Raw genomic sequence first — 20,081 nt, 5'->3', positions numbered from 1 at the left:
CTCCGGACCTTATCTGTCCTGGTGCTACCACGTTCTTCTGTACTTGGCCCCCCGCAGGTATGTGCACGCTTTGGGGAGGGGACTGTGTCACAATCGTCATTGTAGCCCTGGCCCCCAGCCTATCAGCTGTGCCCGCTAAACCTCAAGAACTTCTCCCTGCAAAGGAATCGGAGCACCCTCCGTCTGTGTTTTTAACCCAGGGCAAGGTGACCCGAAGCCAGGCGGGGGTGACCGACGAGCCTCCATAGCATTGGCGGTCACCGCCTGCCCAGACAGGCCTCAAGGGCCCAAGTGGGTAATGGATGCGCAGCGGGCTGGAGGTGGCGTTCAGGGTCCGGCGGTCACCCGAGCCCTGGTGCAGCTGGCAGGAGTCCCGGGACTGGGCAGGCGCATGCGCGCGGTCGTCATGACAACTCCACCGCGGCTCTGGGGGCGGAAAGGGAGATGCGGGGCGGTGGGAAGGTGGCGGCCCGGGCCAAGTCCCCGTCTCCCCCTCCCGCTCCCACTACAATCCCTACTACGTCCTGGGCCCCGGCCGACAGGAGCGGTAAGAAATAGGGTGTCCTTCGGCGCCTGCCTGGCCAGGTGGAGCGGGCGAGGGGCGCTACCCCAGCCGCGCGGGCTTGCTCGCACCAGCCCTTTCCTCCGAGCAGGCTGCCGGCCTGAGGCGGCTTGGCAGGAGGGTGCCCCTGGGAACCCCAGCTGCGGCCAGAACTTCGGGGGGCCCCCACATATGGGTGGGAGGGGAGCCCCACGATCCGCCCCCTTCCTCCCCGAGGGTCTGCCCTTCACTTGATAGGTTGTCCTGGGGGAGGTGTGTCTATTGATTTGCTCTCCCGTCTCAGGGAAGGGTGTGTAGGTGCTCCTCTTGGGCCCTTTTTTGTGTGCAAGCTCCAGAAAGCGGGGCCTAGGTGGGCAAGAGGGTCTCGAGTATGGTCTGCACACCCCTCCTCCTGCCATCCTGTCCATTTTTTTTAGATTTATTTTTGAGGGAGAGCAGGTAGCAGGGGAGGGGCAGAGAGGGAGAAAGGGGGAGAGAGAGAAAGAGAGAGAGAATCCCAACAGGCTCAGTAGGACCCCTATTGCAGGACTCAAACCCAAGAACCATGAGCTCATGATCTGAGCAGAAATCAGGAATGGGTTGCTTAACTGACTCAGCCACCCAGGTATTCCTCACTGTTTCCATTTTGGATGCTTGTTTTTGTTTGTCTTTTTAAATATATTTTTAAATGTTTATTTGTGAGAGAGTGAATGAGAACGAGCAGGCGAGGGGCAGAGAGAGAGGGAGACAGAATCCTAAAGCGGGCTCCAGGCTCTGACCTGTCAGCACAGAGGTCATGTGGGGCTTCAACTCATGAGTAGTGAGGTCATAACCTGAGCTAAGTCAGACCACCCAGGGGCCCCTGGATGCTTGTTTTAAAGGGTTGTGTGCTTGTAGATATGGAACTGTGCTAGAAGCTTTACCTATTCCTTACTGCATCTGTGAGATGGGCGTCTAGCTCTGCCTCTAGCATAAGAGGAAGTTTAAGATGGGAGAATTTAAATAACTTGTACTTGTTCAAAGTCACACAGCTGATCCTGGATAGGCACTTACTCTGACTCACTCCCAACCCTTGGATTTCCCCAGTACTTGGGTGGTGCCAGTGTAGGAGGGGATAGGGGACCACCTCCAAACTGAGCCCCTGCCCACTTTTTTTTTTAATATAGAATTTTTAAAAAGTGCTCCTAGGTGGAAAATATTTGGAATATAAGACTTTGGCATGGATTAAAAATGACATTTGGGTTAGACTTTGACATTTTCTTGTGTAACTGGTATTCCTAGTCTTAGCTTTACAATTGGAACACTGACTTATTATTTTCCGTGAATATGAATACAGGAAATAAATTACTGATGCCATAAAATCCCGACATACAGTACTTAGGTGAATTTTAAATGAAAGAGAGCATAACAGAAAAATATACCAGAAACTTTTAAACACTTTAAATCCACAGTCGGGTAATAAGAATTTTTCGTATAACTTTCTTTAGCTATATTTAGCGTATAGCTTAAGATTCCCTCCTTCTTTCAAAGAAACAGGATTTCTAAGTCTGACGCATTTCTCCTGCATGTCCTGCGTGTGCTGTGGCCAGCTGAAGGCAGGCACTGAGCCTCAGAGATTCTCACGGTAGTCTTCTAACACCAAGGATGGGGCTCCTGGGTGGCTCAGTTGGTTGAGGGTCCGACTTCAGCTCAGGTCATGATCTCATGGTTTGTGAGTTCGAGCCCCGTGTCAGGCTCTGGGCAGACAGCTCGGAGCCTGGAGCCTGCTTCAGATTCTGTGTCTCCCTCTCTGTCTGTCCCTCCCCCCGTTCGCGTTGTCTGTCCGTCTGTTTCTCTCAAAAATAATTGTTCAAATTTAAAAAACAAAACAAGGAAGGTAGTAGAAGGGAGGAAACAAGCCCAGTGGGAGTCCAGCTCCAACAAGTAAATGTGTTTGAGATCTGTTTGCTATGTTTCCTGTCGAGAATGCTAAAGTAGCATTTTGTAGATTGAATTCCATGTGAACCCTGGTCACATAAGTCTGGGAGATGGAGTATTTTTATTCTTCCTTCTCTCCAGGCTCAATAATTTAAAGACTCTTACACTCTTGAGTGTTTTTAATGTCCAGAGAAGTGTTATACAGATAGGGGTCTGTTTAGCTTTGTTTACTGCAGCGCTTCCCAAGCTTATCTGACAATAAAATCTATTCTACTTAGAACATCTTTTTTAAAAAATGTTTAGTTTTGAAAGAGAGCGTGCAGGGTAGGGGTACAGGGAGAGGGGGACAGAGGATCCAAGCGGGCTCTGCACTGACAGCAGTGAGCCTGATGTGGGGCTTGAACTCAAGAACCGTGAGATCATGACCTAAGCCAAAGTCAGATGCCCAACTGACTGCACCACCCAGGTGCCCCAGAGTATCTTTGATCATTTCATAGATTAGTATTCTAAAGAGCACAATTTGGGAGATATTGTGCTAAAATGTTGTTTAAATACATGAAAACTTCCTAAAGTAAGTGAAGGATTTCTTAGGTACATCCACACGCAAGAGAGGAAATTCTGTTGACATAAAAAAATTTCAGAGAATGACATGGGAAAACTCACAACATAATGTTAAAAGATCTGGAACTGTACTGAAATATTCCAATTTTGTTTAAAAATACTAATAAGTACATATGTGAGAAAAACATTTGGGAGGAAATACCCACAGGCCTCAGTTATAATGGTTCTTTGGCAGTGGGATTGCTGATAAATGTTTATTTTTTTTATACTGAAATTTCCAAGTTGTCTGGAATAAGTGGGTTAATTTTTGTTAAAGCTTATTATTTAAAAAAATTTTTTTTAATGTTTATTTATTTTTGGGAGAGACAGAGACAGAATGTGAGTGGGTTAGGGGCAGAGAGAGAGGGAGACAATACCGAGCTGTCAGCACAGAGCCCAACGTGGGACTCGAACTCACAAACCATGAGATCGTGACCCAAGCTGAAGTCGCATGCTCAACCGACTGAGCCACCCAAGTGCCCCTTTAAAGCTTATTCTTTTTTTTTTAATGTTTTTATTTATTTTTGAGACAGAGACAGAGCATGAACAGGGGAGGAGCAGAGAGAGAGAGGGCACAGAATCCGAAGCAGGCTCCAGGCTCTGAGCTGTCAGCACAGAGCCTGATGCAGGGCTCGAACTCACAGACCATGAGATCGTGACCTGAGCTGAAGTCGGACGCTCAACCGACGGGGCCACCCAAGTGACCCTTTAAAGCTTATTCTTAAAAACTGTTAAGAAAAGTTTACTGCTTTCCTTTTTAATACAACGTTCCTCATCTTAAATCTTGTTTTGCCAATTTGTTTAGTAAACTCTTGGGTTCATATAATGTAGAAATCTACTCAGCAAAAATCTCAGCAAAGAACATCTGTTGAGATGCAGAGACTCAAAGAGGCTGGCTCTGAAGACACTAGGTTGGTTGAGTCGTGAGATCTCTGAGCACAGATTTTTTTTTTTTTTCAAGAGACTTACACAAAAGATAGGACAGAAAACAAAGATAGTGGCATGTGCTTCTAAGGAGAGTGACAGCATAGTTTCCACCCTGGAAGGCGTGGGTCTGGCAAAAGATCCTTTTAAGTTAATATGAAAAACTAAGACCTTTAAGGAAAGCAGCAGGTGTAACAAAGGAGAGAGTTCAACTCCTGCTTTGTTTCAGTCTTCTTTGTTAAGGGCTGAACAGAGCAAAATCAATCTTTAGAAAGAGGAAAAGAGGGTGTCTGGGTGGCTCAAGTGTCCAAATTGGGCTCAGGTCATGATCCCACAGTTTGTGGGTTCGAGTCCCACATCAGGCTCGCTGCTGTCAGCACAGAGCCTGCTTTGGATCCTCTGTCCCCACGCTTCTGCCCCTCCCCACTGGTTCCTTCTCTCTCAAAATAAACTTTAAAAAAAAAAAAATAGAGGACATGGAAGGCTAGGGTAGGTGAAGAGCTGCTATGAGCCAGGCCTCCACTTAGTGTAAGGAGGAACTGACAGCTCTATTCAAAGATGCATCAACCTGCATGGTAGAGAGGGTATCCAAGAAGCCTATGGGACGTGGTGATTTTTCAGATCTTTTTAAAGTTTAGATTCTCTGATAGAATTGTCTTTATCTGAAGTCATGATAAAGTGTGAGTCATCCTAACCTAAGGTGGCAGAGCGGAAAGAGGCTTTGGAGTCAGTTTTTATACTCTGCCCTCATTAGCTGTATGGTTTTGGACAAAATATTTAATTTCTATGAATATCCTTTTCCTCAGCTACCAGGCCTGTAGTTCTCCCTTTGTGTCGCTTCCCAGTTAGTGTCTGCCTACCCTCAGTGGGGGCTTCTATGGCTCTTGTTCGAATGGCATTTTCATTCGCCTCGATTCCTTCTATTTTCCCCCTCTTGCTCTTAACCCCATCTCCTTTTCTTCCTTACCCCTGACTCTATTCACATACACATTCGTATCTTTGGAAGAAGTGTAATTTTTTTTTTTTTTTTTTTTTTTTTTTTTTTTTTGCGGGGGGCAGGGGGAGGGTGTAGAGGGAAAGGGAAAGGTCCCGGTATAATTCACATTGTGAAGAGTAATGCACTACTTTTTCAAAAGTTCCAGAAATTATTGGCAGTCTCCAGGAAGATTATTATAATCTATGTATGGAAAAGTCCAGGAAAATTAATTCCTTTGTATGGCATCTACTCCAGGAAGTGGATGAAGAAATTGAAAAGGGGTAAGGAAGACAAATACTTGATTACATAAGTAATATTCATTGATAATCATCTGTGTGAAAATCCTGGAATACTGAGTGATTTGTTTAAAGCCACTTGCAAATCCTCTTTAAAATGGACGTACTTTTTGATTTAGAGAGGTAAATGATGGACAGCGTTAGTCCCAGAGGCAGTGGAGTATATGGGGACGAACACGAGACCAGTGGCTCTCGGCTCCAGATTTGTGCTGAACTCCTGTGGGCTGGATTTATTTATGAAAATCGTTTAAGTCTTTGATGTCATTATCTGTCAAGTGGAGATACATTGTTTTGTGTGTGTGTGAGAAAAATTCTATAATATAAAAGTGTCTGTAAAATCTGTAGAATATTCAGCCCTCTTAAGTTACTTGCTGTAAATCTATATTGTGACACATACTTGGTTTCAGTAAATGCTATTCATGACGTTACTATTTACACACGAGGGAAAAAGTGCTTTTATTTCTTTACTGGATTTCTTTTTTGTATTTTAACAGATTGGAAGGAATCACATTAAACATTCCTGGTAACAGTCGCTTAATGCCAGTAGAAAGAATAACAGGTGAAGATTTTTGGATTCTTTCCAGAATTTTAAAGAAGAATCCATATATTAATGGTATATGCTTCCTTAAGAATCGTTGCCTCTTGCTTTCATTTTCCTGATTTTAATTATTCATTATAAGGAATATCTGCCTCTATTCATCTGTGTTCTCCAGGTTTGGATGTTAGATATAACCTCATGAGTGATGTTGGTGCATACTATGCTGCAAGACTGCTTCAGGTATTTTACTGCAACATGTTCTCAGTTCTTTTTGTTTTCTCCCAGGAGTCAGTTAAGAACCAGTTCTTTCTTTGGAATGTGCAGAATTTGAGTACCCTAAGCCTGCTAAGTTAACCCTTTATTACAGACTTCACTTTGGAACTGCCCAGGCTGAAGTGCTGCATTATGGTTGCATTTTATTTAAGAAATACAGTGTGGTCAAAAAAACAAAACAAAACAAAAAACGTGTGGTCCACCAATCAGATAGGTGTACTTTAAGAAAAGGCCCTTGTTCCAACCTCAAGACGATTGGCAAATATGTGTGTCTGTTTTTTCAGTTAAAATGTTTAAGGCAGCATATATCACTTACTCACTACCTCTCTTGAATTCGCTTTTTAAGTTCTTACTTGTCCCAATTCAACTGCTAAACATGTTTCCAATGAGCTTAAAAGTGATTTTAAAATTCTCCTATCCATGAGATAGCACACAACGTAAGGACAGAGTGAAGATTAAAAAAGAATATAAACTAAATTTATTCTCAACAATTACAAAAATGCTACAAAAGTCATCAAAATGTTCTGTTTACAGTGAAACCACCTAGTCTCGTGGCACACCCACAAAGTGACAGTTTTGCAAAATGTCCAGGTCCTGACCTTGCAGTATATTTATAACACTTGAAATACACTGAAAACCCACCTGTGTATTTATCAGTAGACTACTGGTACCTAGAGCTCCTGAGTCCTCTTTTGCAAACTTGTACACTCATACTTTGTAAGCACATTCGTACTTTGAATCATTGATCAAAAAAGAATGTGGTCTTTTTCTTTCATTTATATTGCAGTTATGTTTAAATGAGAATGGTAATCTCCACCCCCTCCCCGGCCCTTAATGGTAGTTTCTTGTGCTGGACTTACAGATTTTCTATGTTGCAAAGATTTTCTTTGGAGGTGAATACTTTTATTTAAATAAAGCAGCTCCTAGATTGATTTGTTTCCTAATAATTGCATTCCTAATAATAGTTTCTTTTCTCTCCTTATTATAGAAACAACATAAACTCATTTATTTAAATCTTATGTTTAATGATATTGGGCCCGAAGGTGGAGAATTGATTGCTAAAGCACTACATGTAAGCATTTATATACCTTAAACCAACATTTTCTTTGGGAATTTTAACTTTTTTTTTTTTTTTTTTAATTTTTTTTTTTCAACGTTTATTTATTTTTGGGACAGAGAGAGACAGAGCATGAACGGGGGAGGGGCAGAGAGAGAGGGAGACACAGAATTGGAAACAGACTCCAGGCTCTGAGCCATCAGCCCAGAGCCTGACGCGGGGCTCGAACTCCCGGACCGCGAGATCGTGACCTGGCTGAAGTCGGACGCTTAACCGACTGCGCCACCCAGGCACCCCTGGGAATTTTAACTTCTGATAGCTTGTAATCAACGTAATAAAATATCACTGTGAACTTACATTATTATGCAAATGTGTACTTTTATTGTACTTCGATGTATTAAAATGTAATATTACAAGCACTTTTTAACTCAGTTTTAAAAAAATGATTATTTATTTATTTTGAGAGAGTGAGCGAGCAGGAGAGGGACAAAGAGGAAGGGAAAGAGAGAGAATCCCAAGCAGGCTCCACATTGCCAGCATAGAGCCTGATGTGGGGATCAAACCCATGAACCGTGAGATGATGACCTGAGCCAAAACCAAGAATCAGACACTTAACTGACTGAGCCACCCAGGTACCCCTAAAAATAAACAGCTCTATTGAGGTATAATTCACATACATAAAAATTTACTTTTTTCCATAAAAATTTACCTTTAAGGTGTTCAGCTCTGTGGGTCTTTGTGTATTCAGAATTGTGCAACCATCACTGCCTATTTTTAGAACTTTTCATCCCCCAAAGATGTCGCAAAGCCATTAGCAACCCTTCTCCATGCTTCTTTCACTCCCCAGTGAGTGTTCATCCATATTGTAACATACTTCATTCCTTCTTATTGCCCAATAATATTCCATGGTTTGGATATATCCTATTTTGTTCATCTATCAGTTAAAGGACATTTGGGTTTCCACTTTTTGTCTATAATAATGTGAATTATATATAATGTGAATATTTGCACATTTTTTTAAATTTTTTATTTAAAAAATTTTTTTTAACGTTTATTTATTTATTTATTTATTTATTTTTTTTTTTTAAACATTTATTTATTTTTGAGACAGAGAGAGACAGAGCATGAATGGGGGAGGGTCAGAGAGAGAGGGAGACACAGAATCTGAAACAGGCTCCAGGCTCTGGGCGGTCAGCACAGAGCCCGACGCGGGGCTTGAACTCACGGACCGAGAGATCATGACCTGAGTTGAAGTCAGATGCTTAACCGACTGAGCCACCTAGGCGCCCCTAACATTTATTTATTTTTGAGACAGAGAGAGACAGAGCATGAACGGGGGAGGGTCAGAAAGAGAGGGAGACACAGATCTGAAACAGGCTCCAGGCTCTGAGCTGTCAGCACAGAGCCTGACGCGGGGCTCAAACTCACGGACCGCGGGATCATGACCTGAGCCGAAGTCGGCCGCTTAACCGACTGAGCCACCCAGGCGCCCCAATATTTGCACATTTTTGTGTGCATAGGTTTTCCATATTCTTGGGTATATACCTAGGAGTGAAACTCTAGATCATTTGGTAATGGTGTTCAACATCTTGAGAAACTGCCAAACTGTTTTCCAAAGTGGCTGTCCCTTTTTACGATTCCACCAGCAATGTGGAGTGTTTTAATTTCTCTACATCCTCACCAGCACTTGTTACTGTCTTGATTTTAGCCATCCTGGTGGATATGAAGAGGTTTTGTGGTTTTGATTCGCATTTCCCTCATAAATAATGATGTTGAGCATCTTTGCATGTGCCATTCTTTGGAGAAACGTCTATTCAGTGCCCATTTTTAAATGGTTTTTAGTTGTCTTTTTAAACTGTGAGAGTTCTGGGGCGCCTGGGTGGCTCAGTTGTTGAGCGTCCAACTTCAGCTCAGGTTAGGATCTCGCGGTCCGTGAGTTCGAGCCCCGCGTCGGGCTCTGGGCTGATGGCTCAGAGCCTGGAGCCTGCTTCCGGTTCTGTGTCTCCCTCTCTCTCTGCCCCTCCCCCGTTCATGCTCTGTCTCTCTCTGTCTCAAACGTTAAAAAAAAAAAAATTTATAAACTGTGAGAGTTCTTTACATGTTCTGGATGTAAGTCCCTTATCAGATACATGAGTTGCAAATGTTTTCTCTCATTCTGTACTTTAGGTTGCCTTTTCACTTCCTTAATGGTGTCTGTCCTTTGAAGCACAAAATTATTTAATTTTGATAAAGTTCGATTTATTTTTTCTTTTGTTGTTTGTGCTTTTGTTGTTATATCTAAGAAGGCTTTGCTTAACTCGAAGTCATGAAGATTTACACTTGCGTATTCTTCTAATAGTTTTGTTTTAGCTCTTTCATTTAGTTATTTGATCCATCTTGAGTCAATTTTTGTATATGATGTGACGTGGGAGTCTAACCTCATTCTTCTGCATGTGGATATCCAGTTGTCCCAATACTATTTAAGACTGTTCTTCCCCATTAATTTTCTCGATCAATTATAAATGGCTTATTTCTCTATTCTTCATTCTATTAACCTGTATTTTGATCCTTATGCCAGTCCCACACTATCTTGATTACTGTAGTTTGTAGCCAGTTCTGAAGTCAAGAAGCATGGGTCCTTTCAAGATGTGCTGGTCCCTTGCATTTCTGTACGAAATTTAAGATCAGTTTATCAAGTTCTGCAAGAAAAACAAGGATTTTTGAGAGGAATTGCTTTCAGTCTTTAGATCAGTTTGGGGAGTATTGCCATCTTAACAGTATTAAGTCTTCTGATCCACGAACATGGGAAGGGTTTCCATTTATTTAGGTTTTTCATTTCCTTCAACAGTGCTTTGTTTTTAACGTACAAGTCTTGCTTTTGCTAAATTTATTCCTAACGTTTTATTCTTTTTGATGCTATTGTAAATGGGATAACCTTAATTTCAGTTTTGGTTTGTTCATTGCTAGTGTGTAGAAATACGATTAAACACACACACACACACACACACACATACACACAATTGGTCTTTTGCCCTGCAGTCTCACTGAACTCACTAGTTCTAACAGCTTTTTTGGTGGATTCCTTTGGATTTTCCATAAATAAGATCACATTATATGCAGAGATGGTTTTACTTCTTTTCCAATCTGGATGCCTTTTTTGTTTCTTTTCCTTGCCTAATTGCTTGGTCTAGAATCTCCAGTACAATATTAAATAGAAGTGTTAACAGTAGACCTCCTTGCCTTCTTCCTGCTCTTAAGGGGTTTGGATTAACTTTAAATGTAACTATTTGCACTTACATGTCTTCTGATATTTACTCATCAGCATATTGAAATGTTTGTAGTTTTATTTGTGAAAGAATTGTCAAAAGAGTGGAATGAGAGGAGTTAAACTTTGCAAATGTTTGAGAAATTATATTCCTTTAGAAGTGATACAGGGAGAATATGGAATGAGTACTTAATGGGTATAGTGTCTCCTTTTGAGGAGGTAATAAAAATACTTTGGAACTAGCTATGTGATGGCCGTGTAACACTGTGAATTTATTAAAAGCCAGTGAATCGTACACTTTAAAATGGTTAACTTTGGGTTATGTGAATTTCACCTCAAAAAAAAAGTGGCATAATTTTGTTAGAAAACAAACTTATAGATTTCCCAGTGAAAGGAAAATTTATTAAAATCTGCTTCACTTACTGGGCATTCTTGGGCATCTGTTTCCTGGGCATTCTTGGGCATCTGTTTCCTGGGCATTCTCTCCACTAAAAAATTAAGCTAGATTTTTATCAGTTATGAGTAGCTGAACGGTACCTTTAAGGAGTGTATCCTCTTCTGTCTTCATGAAAAACTGATGAGTCTACAACTAGTAATATAGTCTCCTAACTCATGTAATCAAACAAGAATTCTGTGGACTAAAATTTAACGAAGTTTTGGTTCTTTTCCTTTTCAGAAGAATACAACTCTGAAATACCTAAGAATGACTGGAAACAAGATTGAAAATAAAGGTGGAATGTTTTTTGCTGCAATGCTGCAAATTAATTCATCCTTAGAAAAATTAGATCTGGGTGACTGTGATCTGGTGAGTAAAATGGTTATAAGAAATATCGCCTAGGTACTGCGTCATTCTCCCTGGAAACCAGGATAGGTAATTGTTAAAGAGACCAGCTAAATGACCATCTTATGAATGATTAAGCTTTCCCCTAACATCAGAGAAAAAGGATTTTTTTTCTTCTTTTTTTATACTATTAGGCATAATAGTGCTATTAATAAAATCAGATTGTATTTATTATAGAGGAATACTTAGAATAAAATTCTTCGTAGGCTTCCATCTATAACCCTTCTTAACCTATATGGGATCTTTTGAGAAAAAAGATGGTGGTGTTTTCTGTCGTTATTGTTGTTTCTTATTAAAAAAAATGCTACTTCATTAGAAAGCTTATATTCCAGTTGGGAAAACATCAATAAAGAGAAAAGTGCTACAAAGATTGCCAAGTAGGAGGTAATCTTCAGGATAGGGTAATTTCTAATGTCTGAGGAGGTAACGCTTGGTCATGAAGGATGAGGAAAAACTGCCTTGGAAAGCATCCATGGCAGAACATTCAAGTCAGGGGTCCAACACATACAGACTCTAAGATAGTGCTGCCCCAAGTGTTGTATGGGTGGCATTACTAATACAGACTGAGGCGATTTTAATACTCATGTATTTATTTTTACAGATGCTTATTTTGAGGAATTTACTTATTTTAAGGTTTTCCATTTATAGTAGTGGCAGTTTTAAAATAAGATGGAAAAAGTGAATTGATTTAATGGAAAACTATTAAGTAAATAATAAAACTGACACCCAAATATAGCAAAAATCATGAGGTACATGAGTAATGAAATACTGACTCCGCAGGTTTTAAGAACTCAAAAGCCAGAGTAGATGAGGGAGTTAAGAGTATCTCCAAATGAAGGCGGAGGTTTGCAGAGGCCAGATCCAGCAATGTTGTATGGGTTGCAGGTCATACATCAGGGGAAGAGGGGATTGTTATAAATATGTGTCATGGAAAGGCTTTGAGAAGTGATGTTATCTGATTGGTCCTTTAAAAAGATCTCTGGTTTCTCTGTTGGGGAATTAGAGAGTGACAGAGGAAGCTCACAGACCATTTAGGAAGTTACTACAGTAGTCCAGGTGACGATAAGGACTGGGGTTGGGGTGGTGGCACCTAGATGGGCTAATTCGAGACATCTTTTGGAGACAGAATCTCTTAAGACTTACTGATTAATTGGATGGGAGGGTGAGTGGAGTGGCGGAGTGCAAGGAAGCCCAGGTTTTCTGGTGTAACACCTGGGTGTGGTCGGTGGCGTCCATCACAGAAATGGGGAAGAATTAGGCCCTTCCAATAAGGTAAAGAGGGAGGCCTGTGGAAGCTGTGAAAAATGGATTAGTAAATCTTTGCCACAACTCACACAGAGGGTTCAAGTATGCATAACACTTGCAGTGTTCTCAGTAGTGCAGAGTGCTAGCTGGGACCCACGTGTGTATCTATGTATCTGAGGTCTGTCTGCAACACACAGTACCTTGAGGACTTAGGAGCAAACCTGGAGGTAAACATCCTAGGAAATGGACTGTGAAACTTTCAGAACTCCCCATCATGTTACAGATTTTAGGCCAGGGAGAAAAGAACACAGTGATCATTCATTTCTGAATTTGACCACGCAAGGTTTACAATTCAAAATACAACTTATTTAACTGAATCCAGATTACTGATTTTGAAATAGGGACGTTAAATATGTTGTCAGTTTCCTTAATGAATTTATTGTTTTTAGGGAATGCAAAGTGTGATAGCATTTGCTACAGTCCTAACTCAAAACCAAACAATTAAGGGAATATACCTAAACCGACCTATACTGTATGGTGAACAGGTATGTATTCAAAGTGATGACAGCTAATATTATTATATGTGAATAAAACGAAGGTACTATTTATTGAAGGTTATGTCAAGGTTCATGAATGCATTATATTTTTAGAATTAACTGCATTTACAAACAAAAGCTTACTTGAAGAAAAATTGAGTCATGATTTTAGATGTTGCTTATTTAAGCAGTAAACATGTTTTTTTTTTTCTTGTAAACTCAGATTAACAGTGAGTAAACCTGTAGAGAGGCAAAGTAGTTCAGACAAAAACAAATGATTAAAGTTTTATTTTTTTTTTAATTTTTAATGTTTATTTTTGAGAGAGAGAGAGAGAGAGAGAGAGAGAACAAGTGGGGGAGGGGCAGGGAGAGAGGAAGACACACAATCCAAAGCAGGTTCCAGGCTCTGAGCTGTCAGCACAGAGCCCCATGTGTGATCTCACCCACAAACCGTGAGATCATGACCTAAGCTGAAGTCGGATGCTTAACCTACTGAGCCACCCAGGTGCCCCCAAATGATTCAAGTTTTAAAGGCTGGATTATAAAAGCTCAGTGTAAATTGTTTTGTTGTCTGTTATATTGGTATCACTAAACCACTTTTAAAATTATGAGTAATAATGGCAGAATGTGAGTGAATAGCAGCCTGGGAAGTCTGGACTTGATCCTATAGGTAAGCTACCTACTGGAGACAAGATGAGGGAAAACATGGTACCTGCTGTCAAGGCTTCTCCTTATTCCTTTAACATTCTTTTAGAAGTGGCAGAGAAGGTTCTCAGATTGAGGATGTGACCTATGAAGGCTAAATCAAAATTTTCTGGATTAAAGCCTCAAAGAAATAAGTGTGTTAAACTATATGAAATCACATCAGAAGCACGATTCCTCTTGTGTGTCGAGTGTTGTCGTCATTCCCACATCTGAGAATTATGAAAAGCCCAAAGGCCTTTTTCAGGTCCAAGCCCTTGCTCTCAGCCTGGTGCTGAGAGTTTAGCCAAACTCTAGCCTTTCTATTCCTCTCTAAGGCAGCCACCACCCTCTCTCTCCCTGTGAGCACTAGTTTCTTCAGTGGCTGTGGAGTAGAATCCTCATGTGCTTCCTCATACTGTGCTGTTCCCAAACATAAGCCTGCAAACCTGTTCCATTTAATGAATTCCATTTATCTGGGGAGCTTGGAAAGATACTGATGGTAGGCATCATCTTAGGCAAATTGTCAAACTCAGCGAATTGACCTAAAAACTCTTTACTATTTCTGATTCTAGTTCCGTCCCTTAATAAGGGTGGTCACTCGACCGAATTTCTTGACCTAAAAAAAATGCAAAGCATAAAACACAAATATGTATCATGTCCTCTGTTTCAGGCACCATGCAGAGCAATATTTGTCCCCGTAAGTGATCAGTTTGCATTTGTTAAGATCCTAAACTATAGCTTCCTTTGGGTGTATCTATTTCAGTGTCAGCAATAATTTAAATAAGATACAGGATTACAGAACACTGAATAATAATAAATGCTTTGCAGTGTTCTATAGAACACTTATTTGGGGCCACGTACTTTTTTGTTAATTTAATTCTATGAGGGAAGTAGAATTTTATCTGTTTTACAGGAAAGGAAACTGAGACTCAGCTAGATGAAATAATTTGCTCAAAGTCATACAGCTAGTATAATGCAAATATCTGGACAGTTTTAAGGGTATTTTGAGAGCAAGAGAGCGCACGCAAACAGGGAAGGGGCAGAGAGAGGGGAGAGAGAGATCCCAAGCGGGCTCTGCACTGTATGCAGAGAGCCCGTTGTGGGGCTTGAACTCATGAACTGTGAGATCGTGACCTGAGCCGAAATCAAGAGTCAGACGCTTTATCGACTGAGCCACCCAGGCACCCCTGGACAGTTTTATTATAAAGCTCGTATACTTTTATTATAAAGCTCGTATACTTTTATTATAAAACTCATGTACTATCTGCTATTGCCACGTGGTCTCGTGTAAATTTTAAAGTTTTTCTCAAAGTAGGTTTTTCTCAGAGTATTATGTAGAAGTACGTAATTTGAGCATAGTTATCCATGTTTGTATTCAGCATTTCCAATGACTGTAAAACTTCTTATAAATACAGCAATCAAGCAAGAGGACTTCTTACCATAAAATACTCTGACCCATTCATTTCAAGACTCTGACTCTTAAAAATTTAAAGTGCTTGGTATTCAAATCCTCATTGAGGCTATATACCTTTTGCCTGGAAGCAGCTAGATTTTGGAATTAAAAATTAAGTCTTCCAGTGACTAGAAGAGTAAAACATATTTAGAAATTTGGGACGATTATAAAAGGGAAGAACTAGATATCACAGGATTAATGAGTGTTTTTAAATAGAATCAACATTGGGAAATGTGTATTTTGTCTAAAGACTATGAAGAGTAGGAATCAAGAGAAAAGTTCAGGAACATATGGAGGGTGTAAGAAAAATTTAGAGACCAAGAGGACAACAATAAGGGGGCTTAATATGCTCAATACGTCATGGGACCAGTTTTTTTTTTTTTTTTCCCACCTGGAATGATTGTTTAGGATTATGCCTTTTTAAAACCAGCCTCTTTTACTTTACATCACTTAGTCACTGTACCTTGCAAGTGCCTACTGTCTATTTTTAAAATAAGGTATCATTTGTGGCAAAAATGATTTTTCTTAAAAGCCAAGCCAAAACAAATGAAAATTACAGACTAATAGCCTTGATATTTTTTTAAAAGCTAATTTAAATAACTTAGCATATGTTTGGAATAAACAGGTACAGCTTCAAAATTGTATTTTAGAAAATGATTTTACCTATTTTTAGGAAGAGTCCACAGTTCATCTAGGCCACATGTTGAAAGAAAATCACTGCCTTGTTGCACTACACGTGTGTAAGCATAATATGAAAAACTGTGGAATAAAACAATTATGCGATGCACTGTATCTGAATAGAAGCCTACGCTACCTTGATGTGAGCTGGTAAGTGATAATACATTAATCCAGAAGTCCTGGGAATAATCTATGTAAACATTACAGTACATAGGATATGCCGTTAGATACTAATTCCAAAGATCAGAAAATGCAACCATTGTTGTCAACTTTTTATCCTAGGTCTTAGTATTTAGCTTATACTGATATTGTATCTCCTACAACGTGAATGAGCAATTTAATCACGAGTAATCCAGAATGAAAGTAACATTTTATAGCAAATTTTCATTAACTTTTTGGGAAATTGAGTGATTAAAATCTTTTAGTGAATGAGAAAGTACTGTTCTATATAACAATTCTGAGGCCTGTTAATCTCTATGAATAAAAGAAGAGTACTTCATATTTTCAAATGTAACATGTATTTTTCCTTTCCCAGCAATAAAATAACTCGTGATGGAATGGTGTGTTTGGCTGACGTACTGAAAAGCAATACTACTCTGGAAGTAATAGATCTTTCTTTTAACAGAATAGAAGATGTAGGAGCAAAGTATCTCAGTGAAACTCTTGCTTCACACAACAGGAGTCTTAAAGCGTTAGTATCACTATATATTTAATCAAAATAACAAAAATTTAAACCTTTAAAACACTAACCTCAAGCCCTTTAACTCAAGATGCATGATGAAATATAAAAATAGTTTCTAAACTGACATATTAAACATTTCAATTTCTTTTTCAAAAGTAATGTCTTTTTTTTTTTTTTTAATGTTTATTTTTGAGCGAGAGAGAGAGAGACACACACAGAGTGTGAGCAGGGGAGGGGGCAGAGGGAGAGGGAGACACAAATCTGAAGCAGGCTCCAGGCTCTGAGCTGTTAGCACAGAGTCTGACGTGGGGCTCGAACTCACGAACCACGAGATCATGATCTGAGCCGAAGTTGGCCACTTAACCAACTGAGCCACCCAGGCATCCCCAAAAGTAATGTCTATTAAAAATTATATTGATTCTAATTATGATCGATTCAAGACTGAGAGAATTCTTACTGCCTATAGTATTTACCCTGAATTCTATAGAAAAATCACAATCATTCAATATGACCAAGACTTAAAAAATAAAAAAAATACTACTTGGATGACTTAATCCTGAAGGGTGTATTTGTAATCCACCCCAAACATTTACTGAATGATATAAAACAGCCTATTGATTCTAAAATGTAGGTAGCTCTACTAGGTACATGAAGCATCCAATTAGAGAACTAAGTTTCTTGGATTTTAGGATTACATCAGATGCTGAAGAGTAATGCCAAGATTTTACAGCATAAAATTCAACAAGGGTGCCTGGGTGGCTCAGTGGGGTAAGTGACCAACTTCGGCTCAGGTCATGTCAGGCTTCGTGCGTTCGAGCCCTGCATCGAGCTCTCTGCTGTAAGTGCAGAGCCTACTTCGGATCCTCTATCTCCCCCTCTCTTAAAATAACAAACTTAGAAAGAAATGTAATAAATGTTGGCTAACTTACGCATCTTCTTTGTGAAATTATTTACTGGTTTCCAGGGTTATTACTTCTTGTTTCTCCCTAGGTTGTCAGTAGTCAACAACAACATAAAGGGAGAAGGACTTGTTGCACTTTCACAGTCCATGAAAACAAACCCCATACTCTCTAATGTCTACATTTGGGGAAACAAATTTGATGAAGCTACATGTGTGGTATGTTTTGTTTTGTTTTCTTTCTTCTTCACTGAAGGCTTTTTCTGGGGTCTTCTCTATAACATCAGACATTTACAGGTGGCCTTAGAAATGATTGTAACATATTGGGGCACCTGGGTGGCTCAGTGGGTTAAGCGTCTGACTCTTGATTTCAGCTCAGGTCATGATCTCAGTTTGTTGAGTTGGAGCCCTGTGTCAGGCTCTGCACTGCCAGAGTGGAGCCTGCTTGGGATTCTCTCTCTCCCTCTCTCCTTCCCGTGCTCACTTGCTTGGTCTCTCTCTCTCTCAAAAATAAATATTAGAAGAATGATTACAAAATATAGTAAGACACTGCAGTTCTGATACATTTAAAAATAAACCCTAAAAATGACTGCAGAGTTCTGTAGTTGAAATAGCAAAAATATCTCAAATACTACATATTAACATAAAGATCAATGAATGACACAGTCCCAACTCCTCCAAAGTTAAAACATTTTAAAAATCACAATTGTTGATTTATTCTAAATTTGATGCAGCACAGTCTCTAATCTGCTGCCCAATAATTAAACCAAGACATGGTTTTGGAGACCTACAGTTGCTTATGCAAATACAGCCCTTGATACTACTTTCAAAACAAAAAGCATAGTAACAAATAGTTTTGATTTGGAAAGAAGATGCTAAAAATCTCAATTTGCAAAAAGGCTATCCAAAACTACCACCAAAACGAGTAATAAAACATACTATTTAAATCTTGATTTTAGAAAAATATATTCTACACACTAGAAACTAAGGTGAGCTTGGAATAAAGCAGAAAGCAACTGAAGTTTTCTTTTACGGTCTACATTTCTGCCTATCTCTGTACACAATCTTACTGACAAGCCAGCTTGTCAGTAATGATCCATGAGATAAACAAAGAAAATTCTACAATGAAAAAAGAATGGGGCTACCAGCCAGGCCACCATCTAATAATATGGAAATGGTCTCTTAGCCTCAGACTATAAATGAGCTTCAGGGAGTTTATGAACTCCAGAGAGTTGGATGCCAAAATCTGATTATTTTTCTGAGAAATGGGTCCCTGGCCATCAAATTTTCAAGGGCATATACAACTCCTTATGTCCTTCATTTATGATCCCCTGTAGGAATTTTGACCATGGGACCTTTTGGCCCACAAAATCAGTAACAGTTGAGAACTGTTAATTCTGGAAGTCATAAAATGACAAAAAATACCTTCAAGCTTAGAAATAAATTTTGCAGGATTCTAATTTCATTGGGAAATTAAGTGAACAAAAATCTATATGTGGAAAATAATAAAATTCAGTAATTTACTCAAAATATTTTAAACTGAAAATCAGTTCAGCTAATTTGAATATAGAAATTTAATTACAATAAATGAACAACCTATTTTATTAATGATAGTTTGTTCTTTTTTTAAAAATCACAGGCATATTCAGACTTAATTCAAACAGGCCGTCTAAAACCAGACAATACAGATGTGGAGCCATTTGTGGTGGATGGACATGTGTATCTTGCAGAAGTCTCCAATGGCCTTAAAAAGCATTATTACTGGAGGCCAACTTATGGAGAAGTTTGCAGTCAGTCATCTAATGCAGGTTCTATTCTTGTACCAGTAGGTCCAGATCTATGAAAAACAAGCTCTAAAATAATTTTCACTTATTTGCCTTATGTTAACATTTTATGGCCTACTACAGTTTTCATTCATAAATTAGAACAAGCTACTTCTTGAAATGTGTAAAAGATATATTAAACTTTAACTGTCCATTGTGGAAAAACTGAGTAATAGAATTTTTTAGAAGAAATTTTACAGGAGAGCAAAGATGGTAGAGCAGGAGAACCCTGAATTCACCTCATCCCACGGACATATCAAGGCAACTGCTCCACTCTGCAAACAACCTGAAGCCTGGCAGAACAGATCTTCCACAGCTAAACCCCTGGAGTGACTAGCCACAAAGGGGAAGGACATCACAGGCAAGGAGAAGCGACCCCACACTGGACACCAATGGCCCTGGGGACTTGCACTAGGAAGACCAGTCTCCATACTGTCTAGTTTTGAACATCAGTGGGGCTTAACTCCAGGAGAGCTGGAGGGCTATAGGAAACCAAGGCTCCACCCTCTAAAAACCAATACACTAAATAACTAAAAAGCAGTTTGAAAAGTGCCTGGGGTGTATGTGAGGGAGATTTGTTGCCTCATTTGAGGATGTATACAGGAGGGGCAGGAATCTACAGGAAATCTAGTAGCTTTCTCCAGGAAGGAAAGTGCTGGTGGCTGCCAGTTTCCCTGCCCCCTCCCAGCCTAGACAGCCGAACACTTATGGAAGCCAGTTCTGACATTCTCAACCTACCTTCCTAGCATGGTGTGCCCTGCCCTCTCCAAACTGCCCATGCCAGCAGGCACCCCTCCAAAGCAACTCTTGCTCTGGAGAGGAGGGAGCTAACCCCACACACCAGTGCGCCTGCAGTTGCTGTAGCTGCACTTCTC

At 39.9% G+C, this 20,081-nt stretch overlaps 1 protein-coding gene across 1 annotated transcript; it reads left to right on the top strand.

The window, feature by feature from the left end:
• Positions 1 to 439: 439 nt before the first annotated feature.
• Positions 440 to 19,226, top strand: LRRC34 (leucine rich repeat containing 34). The gene is made up of 11 exons (XM_030329256.1): positions 440 to 547; positions 5,119 to 5,239; positions 5,749 to 5,867; positions 5,968 to 6,032; positions 7,054 to 7,137; positions 11,043 to 11,171; positions 12,902 to 12,997; positions 15,799 to 15,953; positions 16,339 to 16,494; positions 17,476 to 17,602; positions 19,023 to 19,226. Exons 1-11 carry the CDS (start codon positions 445 to 447, stop codon positions 19,224 to 19,226), a joined length of 1,359 nt encoding a protein of 452 aa, XP_030185116.1. The 5' UTR covers positions 440 to 444.
• The last annotated feature ends 855 nt before the right edge of the window (positions 19,227 to 20,081 follow it).

Source organism: Lynx canadensis, chromosome C2 (genome assembly GCF_007474595.2).
Source record: "Lynx canadensis isolate LIC74 chromosome C2, mLynCan4.pri.v2, whole genome shotgun sequence".
NCBI classification, from domain to species: domain Eukaryota; kingdom Metazoa; phylum Chordata; class Mammalia; order Carnivora; family Felidae; genus Lynx; species Lynx canadensis.
Note: the sequence above shows the minus strand (reverse complement) of the source record. Positions and strands in the feature narration are given on the sequence as shown.